The 7,522-nt window shown below is 36.9% G+C and overlaps 1 protein-coding gene across 2 annotated transcripts in view; it reads right to left on the bottom strand.

Annotated features, from left to right (window-relative positions):
- The window catches only part of mrpl13 (mitochondrial ribosomal protein L13), a gene marked incomplete at its 3' end in the record, with an annotated part of 31,994 nt that extends 24,476 nt beyond the window's left edge, over positions 1-7,518 (bottom strand). The window contains exons 1-4 of one of the 2 annotated variants that reach the window (XM_081388128.1): positions 7,277-7,518; positions 6,561-6,684; positions 2,591-2,684; positions 2,298-2,358 (exon numbers count right to left, since the gene is read on the bottom strand). In XM_081388128.1, coding sequence (XP_081244254.1) covers positions 2,298-2,358; positions 2,591-2,684; positions 6,561-6,684; positions 7,277-7,303 — 306 coding nt within the window. In that variant the 5' untranslated portion in view covers positions 7,304-7,518. The remainder of the gene's footprint in view (positions 1-2,297; positions 2,359-2,590; positions 2,685-6,560; positions 6,685-7,276) is intronic. The other variant, XM_081388129.1, reaches the window with a different exon arrangement.
- Positions 7,519-7,522: the final 4 nt, after the last annotated feature.

Consider the following 7,522-nt stretch of genomic DNA (forward strand, 5'->3'; position numbering starts at 1 on the left):
ATTATGGTGTACAGAGTGTAAATTGACGTGAACAAAAAAAGTAATTTAAAGCAGGTTAGCATGAGGCTGCAGCATAACAAAATGTGAAATAAATGAAGGGGTACGAATACATTATGTTTTTGTGAGGTGGTATTTTTACACAACCAAAAAGCAAAAGCCAATCATGCCTGTCAAATTTGAAAATCAAATATTCTAAGTAAATGCAGTCACTTCAATGGTAAAAAACAAAACAAAAACAGTCCCTTTGCTACCAAACCAAATGAATTAACAAGTGAGTGGCCATTTTTAACCCGTCATCCAACCATCCACTAACCCAACCCCATCATTCTTTCATCAAGACATTAATCAGGGATTTGTTTTTTCTTTCTTCTGACTGGTAGATGTTTGATGGATGAAACCTGTATGAAGGAGTAATCGCTCTTCACAACTCCGTCACCTTCCTCTGATCATTATCCACAATTATCCCTGATACATTCCCCCCTCGACTGGAATAACTCAGCCCAAGTCGAGCATTCATCTTGTTAATGACAGAGAATGAGCAGAGCGCCGGAGGGCGGCAGCCGGCTGAATTTGAGTTTGAGTGCAGCACCTACACGCAAATACTCTTCTTCAGGTGCGTTATCAGTTACGGCCCACAGGAAAAAAACCCATTCAGGGTCAACAGCTTGTGTGCCTGGACTATGGATGGGCTCTGATTGTCTGTCACCGTGGGAAGTAACGGTCAAGGTTACTTTCAGGAGGTGAACAACAGCAGAGAGAGATGGGATATGCACTTTGCATCTCACAATAAAGTTGAAAAAAGAAAGAATGTGGTCAAATTTAAGAAATGCATTGGCAGCTAATAAGCACAGATGCATTTTCCCCACTACGCTGATGAAAAATAATTTTAAAGGGATAGTTCACTTTGAAATAAAATTTTGGTATGTTTTAGCTTACCTCAAGGGCATCCAAGATGTAGGTGTCTTTGTTTCTGCAGTAGTTTCAATTTTGATATTTTTAGGTCAAACCGTTCTTGTCTGTCAGTCATATAATGCAGGTCTATGGTCACTGTCTCAAAGAGCATGCACAGAGAAGTCCAAATTAAACAATTCCCCATCGTAAGTACACATTGATGGCCTAAGACACGAAACGAGCGGTTTGTGTGAGAAAACGAACAGTATTTATATCGTTTTTACCTCTTGTACACTTTCCGGCGCTTGCGCAGACTAAGCCAGAAGCACACGTCACACACCAGGAAGCGCGCACGCCCTCAGATCACTTGGACATGGTTGTGTACAAGAGGTAAAAACAATATAAATACTGTTCGTTTTCTCACACAAACTGCTCGTTTCATGTCTTAGGCCATCAATGTGTACTTACGATGGGGAATTGTTTAATTTGGACTTCTCTGTGTATTCTCTGTGTAATATTATTTTCAGGCTTTTCCTTCCTCAACATAGAAGAGAATTACACAAACACAAGCCAAACTTTTATCACCTGCATGTGTAAGAAAAATGTGCGATAACCACCAGGCCACATCTCTTGGAATATCATCATAAAAGTAACACATTGAAATAAACATGACATTTTGAAGTAGCAGTACTGAAATAGTAAAACCATCTCAAATAATCATTGTTTCATTTAAAACTGAAAAATACTGTTTCTACAGAGTACTTCAGCTTCATCGAGTGCCATCCTCATTCAACGCAAATATATAGCGTGAAGATTTAAAGCAGCCTGAGATTTGTGTTTCTTCAAAAACAGGAGGGTGCGATTCACAGCGAGGGCTGTTTTTCAATCCAGGCGCGTCAGCGGTAGATGACACTTGTAGAGGTGTATATTAGAAGCAGACAGGCCAGGAAAGACGGCTGTTTTAATAACGCCGAGCCTTGAAAGAGCACTCCGACGTTGAGAAAACTATTTCTTAGTTGGGTGAAGGAAAGACTGGGATAAGTGTAGGAGAGATAAGCACTAAAAGAAGGATGGAGAACTGAGCAATATGGGGTTTGTTCTGCATTTATTATTCAAATGTGTGCCATGCTGATTGTGAGAGAATATTTTGCTCTGCAACTGCCACTATCTGCAATTATTAAAAAACATTTGGGCATCATTTACATAAATTAATATATGAAGTTGATTTTCACCACCCTCCAAGGTGCAAGCAATTTGAATCAAATTATGAACAGGTTTGAACCAGTGGCAGGTTTGTGAGTGACGTGGGGACGCTGACATGCTGTTATTGTAGAAATCACTGCAAAATTGAATTTGTCACAGAGAAACGTGCAGGTCAAAAGTCACATTTAGAGAAGGATACTTACAGCTGTTGGGTCTTTTTTGTGCATTTGGGCTGCAGTGAGCTGTTTGAATGATCCAGGGTAACTGTGGGATGAAAAAGTAGATAAGTCACAGTCCAAACATTTTGGAAAGCAGCATATTGTTTCTATTACATGCATACAGTAAATCATGTGGTCGAAGTGGTTCTGATCTCAAATTTCCTTTTTCTTTCTTTTTTTGTCCTTGTCAGCACAAAGAAAAAACAGCCAAGAGCAGGGCATAAATGAAAGATTTTTTATTTATTTTAAAAAAAAGAATAGGACAGAGCTCCATTTACCCAGTGTGAGACGAATACACTTTCTGTTCCCATTTATTTCCAGAGAAGGCGATGTGTCTGGTGTTCATGACCACCACATGATCTCCAATATCACCTGGGAACAAGACATATGTGTGTGATAAATCTGCACATTCAGCTTGAACTCTTGATATTTGCCCCTGCTGAGGAAACACTTCGCAATAGTGAAATTGAATGGTGTTAAATGTCCTGTTAAATGCTAACCATGCATTATATAATTACATTGTTTTAATTTATTACTATTATCAATATAAATACAGTAATGGTCAGAATTACTGGCACCCCTGGTAAATATGATCAAAGATGGCTGTGAAAATAAATCTGTATCGTTTATCCTTTTGACCTTTCATTTCAAAAATTGACATTTCATTGAAGTTAAAGGATTAGAAAGTGGGAATTTATTAAATAAAAGTTCTCCAAAACACATTGGGCACAATCATTGATACCCCTAGAAATGTAAAACAAGGAAAGTATCTCAAGTATATTCCCATATAAATTTACATTTTTAGCGCACCAATGTGAGAAGGAACCTGAAATTGTCCAGCCATATCACAGAAGTATACATATGAGGAAACTCAAATGCCAAATTCCCTTAATCATCCATCACAATAAGTAAAACCAAAGAAACTAGTTCTGATGTGCAGCAAAAGATTGTTGAGCCTCACAAAATAGAAAGTGGCTGTAAGAACATAGCAAAAGCATTAAACATTCCCATTTCCACCATCAGGGCATTAATTAAGAAGTTCCAATCAACTAAAGATGTTACAATAATCACAATTAATATTATATATATATATATATATATATATATAAAATCTCCCAGAGCGAAAGTTTCACTAAAAACTCCCAGCATGTCTCAGGAAGGAAGCACCATCAGCAAGGTGGGAGCGGAGGACACCTTACACATATACATATACACACACACACACACACACACACTTATCATTATTATTATTATTATTATTATTATTATTAATAAAAGAGTAGGTTCAATTGCATACTAGTTTTTGCCTGATATTGAGATTGTCATTGAATATTGTAGCATTTCACTGGTACTTTTTATTGGTTACTGAAAATTTTGTATCATGAAATTATTATATTCATTTGAAATCATTGGCAAATAAATTATGTATACAAATATTATGAGGACCTCTTAATGGGAGCATCCATGTTTTTGAAATAAGATGAAAAACAGGGGCTACATGAATCCAATGTAACACTGAATTGTTATTTAATATATTATTATTATTTAGTTATTTAGTACACACAGGTGTAACTAAGCAACTGAAAAAATTTCTAGCCCTAAGAAAAAAAAAAAAAAAAAGCTATTCCTTAAACCCAGTGAATGAAAATATGTCCCCTCCGTCCTCCGGCAGAATAACTGCACAGCCTGGAATTTTCATCTCTTGCCCTGTTATGCTCATTCATCTATCTGAGAGTGAAAGTTTCATTAAAAACTCCCAGCATGTCTCAGGAAGGAAGCACCATCAGCAGGGTGGGAGCGGAGGAGGGTGTTCTCAATCTGTGAGCGAGCGTGCAGCTCCAGACTAATGGATCAATTCCAGAGGCTGTCGGAGTCAGAAGTCAGGACACCTTACATCTCTCTGGAATTAGCTGCCACACGAGCAGCTTTTCACATTCAGATCAAGGGAAGAATCATGAATGTGTGAGCATAAATCTTGATCACAGGTGTCAGCTTCGGAGTAGAATTTTGCAGCATGTTTACTCTTACAATTTAAACATTCTGATTAAAGATTCAGCCTTTCATGTTAAATAAATTATCATAATGATCACTGTACTTAGTCTGTGTCTGTGTCTGTGTGTGTGTGTGTGTGTGTGTGTGTGTGTGTGTGTGTATATATATATATATATATATATATACACACACACACACACATACATATATATACACACACACAGACACACATGTATATACACTTTAACTAAAATTAAAGTGAAAATACAAGAAAATAACTAACAGTTTCTCAAGGATGCTAAAATAACACTGCTGGACTGGACATGTTTTGATTGCATAAAGCGCATTGCTACTATTTTAAAACGTGATCGTTTACTTCCATCTGGTGGCCATTGGGCAACTACACATTCTCAGATGGCCACAATGGGCTTTATGCACTGCTGCACTACTTCCTGAACTTCAGGCAGGTCCTTTGTTTCCTGTCTGCCATTATTGGTCCAACTGATTAATCCAGGTGGTCAGGCACACCTGGATTAATCAGTTTGTCCAATAAAGGCAGACAGGAAACAAAGGACCTGCCTGAAGTTCAGGAAGTGGTGCAGCTGTGCATAAAGCCCATTATTGAATCAGCGCTTCTCCGATCAGAAAACTAGAGATCAGACACTAAACTATTTCTATTAAGTAAATATTCAACAGATGTGTGTCAATAACACATAAGAAAAGTGTCAGCAACAGTTGTGTGAATAATTTGTGTGATTTTAGAGACTAAACTCACCTGAAAGCAGTTTAAGTGTTTATGTCAGAATGTTTATTTTTAAACCACAACCTTCTAAAAATGATATATTTAACGATATCTTTTGCATTTCTCATCCAAACAACGTCAAACTTGGCACTGCACTTACTCGTGCCCGTAGCGAGACACCTGTCAAGTTTGAAACCCATTGGACTAACGGTTCGAGAGATATGCGGTTAACAGACACACAGACAGACATACAGACAGACGTTTCTGTAATTTATAGATAGATGAATTCATTTAATTTATTTTATTGACATTCAAATGTAAGTGATATATAAGTGACGCTATATGAGCAATATTCAATGAATATGTAAACCTAAAACATACATTTTTTTATCCTAAGAAATTATTTACTGTATATTCTTCTTTTTCTTTTCTGCATTTCATTCTTCTGTAGCTTCTTTACGCAAATAAAATGAATAATAAAGAAGCTGCTGAATCTTTATTTCTTTTTTTTAATGTCTTTATTGTTTTTGTGCCAAATTATAGAGAAGAGTGTCAATAAGAGTATTGATAAGTATCAGTGATAAAATCATTATTTAACTACACCCATCCCTAATGATAAGACACTTTTTTCAATAAAAAATAATAGTTGGTTATATTATTCATTGATTATGTTTTTTTTATTAATGAATTGGCATGTTAAATTTCTGTACTCATAACTTGTTAACACTTTACATGTTTAAAAAAATCGTTAATGTTCAAAATGTATTGGCTTAGTAATTGTACAAAGTAACACTGAATAAATGCTGATTGATAAATGAATGCATAGTGGTTTTGGGCCATTTTCTATTTAGAATTTAATAGGGGGTTGTATTGGTTTCCGTTACATATGTACATATGTATTGATCCCTAAATGTATTAACTGAAAACAATACACAATTCCCTATTAGAATTTATAAGGTTTTACAGCAGAGAATGAAATGTTTGAGTTTATCAGTTCTATGCGGATTTCAAGGTTATGGATCAAGCACATCTTCATTCCCAGGACTAAAGGTGAGAAGTGTATTAAACATAAATGCGGACGTGGTATTTTGGTCGTTAGGACGTACCTGCCACACTCCAGCAACGTACAGTTATAACGTCGCCACAACGAATAAAGGAATGAGGAATCACAAAGTAATGTTGTGGAACGTTACTTGGCACGTGGAACGTTACTTGGCACGTCGCACCGACTAATATGGTCCTTTGATGTTATGTCCTGGCAACAAGGCAGTTTGGTCACTGAGACGTACCCGTTACGTTCTTGCGACATACCACTATAACGTCGCCACGACGAATATGGGACTCACAAAGTTGCGTCGCAGGAACATTATGTGGTACGTCGATGGTCCGGTTACGTTTTCACAGCGTAACTGTGTTAGCTGGGTTGTTGATATTATATCCTGGGAATGAATATAAGTCTAAACGGCTTGCCATAAAAGAGACTTTCATTTGTTTTAGTAGTCAGATTTACTCACTCAGTGGATGGTAAATGGGTTTATGCTTCCCTTGAAGCCGCACTGAGCACATGGAGGCGATCTTTCCTGGAGGCTGCATCCTACCGTCTATTAGGAACCAGGATCTTGCAAAGGTCGCCCATTGCTTGTGGGAAAAAGAGAAAACCATTTATGCTTTTTGTTTACTGAACATAGTTAGTTCCCTAGCTATAATAGTTCAATCGAAATAAGATTAATCCTTATGGCATCTATCGTCCGAGGAACATTGTATGCAGGATGACAGGTCAGTCAGTCACAGCATTCACTTTCATCGTATGGAAAATAAGATGCAATGAACATAACATCATAACCTTCCCATAAGATATCTGATTTTGTGATCCACAGAATAAACAAAATCACACGGGCTTGAAACAACATGAAGGCGAGAAATAATGCTTTTCGTTTTTAGGTAAACTGTCTCCTTATCCTGTCACCTGATGCTTTAGCAGCACACATTTATCATACTCATTTCCAAGAACGCTACACTACAGAGATCTAATTTATGAAGATATCCAAATAGATCCATTCACATATGCAGACAGTAGACATAACGTTACTCTTTGACCATAGCTTGTTGACGCACAAGCTCAATATAAAGATCACGCTTAACATTCAAAGAGCATTTAAGCATCGGCTGACAGCGCAGTATCTTTATAAACGACAGCGGACCAGTATGACAGAAAGCAATAACAGCTTACCTGGGCTGATCTAGAAAAACTAGACATTTTACAAAAGCATTAGAAACATTTGACCTCAATGTGGCTATAGTAGTACAGCAGCAATTTTCGTCCCCTACAACCAACAGGCTAAATATGTCGTTCCTATTTCTATAGCCAAGAATTTATGCTCTAAGATTAAATATTTTACTTTGCTTATGTAATTTAAATAACAATAAATATATAATTATATGATGTAACGTTTAATTAGCCACCCTCACCACGTAT

Source organism: Scardinius erythrophthalmus (assembly GCF_964197995.2).
Source record: "Scardinius erythrophthalmus genome assembly, chromosome: 16".
NCBI classification, from domain to species: domain Eukaryota; kingdom Metazoa; phylum Chordata; class Actinopteri; order Cypriniformes; family Leuciscidae; genus Scardinius; species Scardinius erythrophthalmus.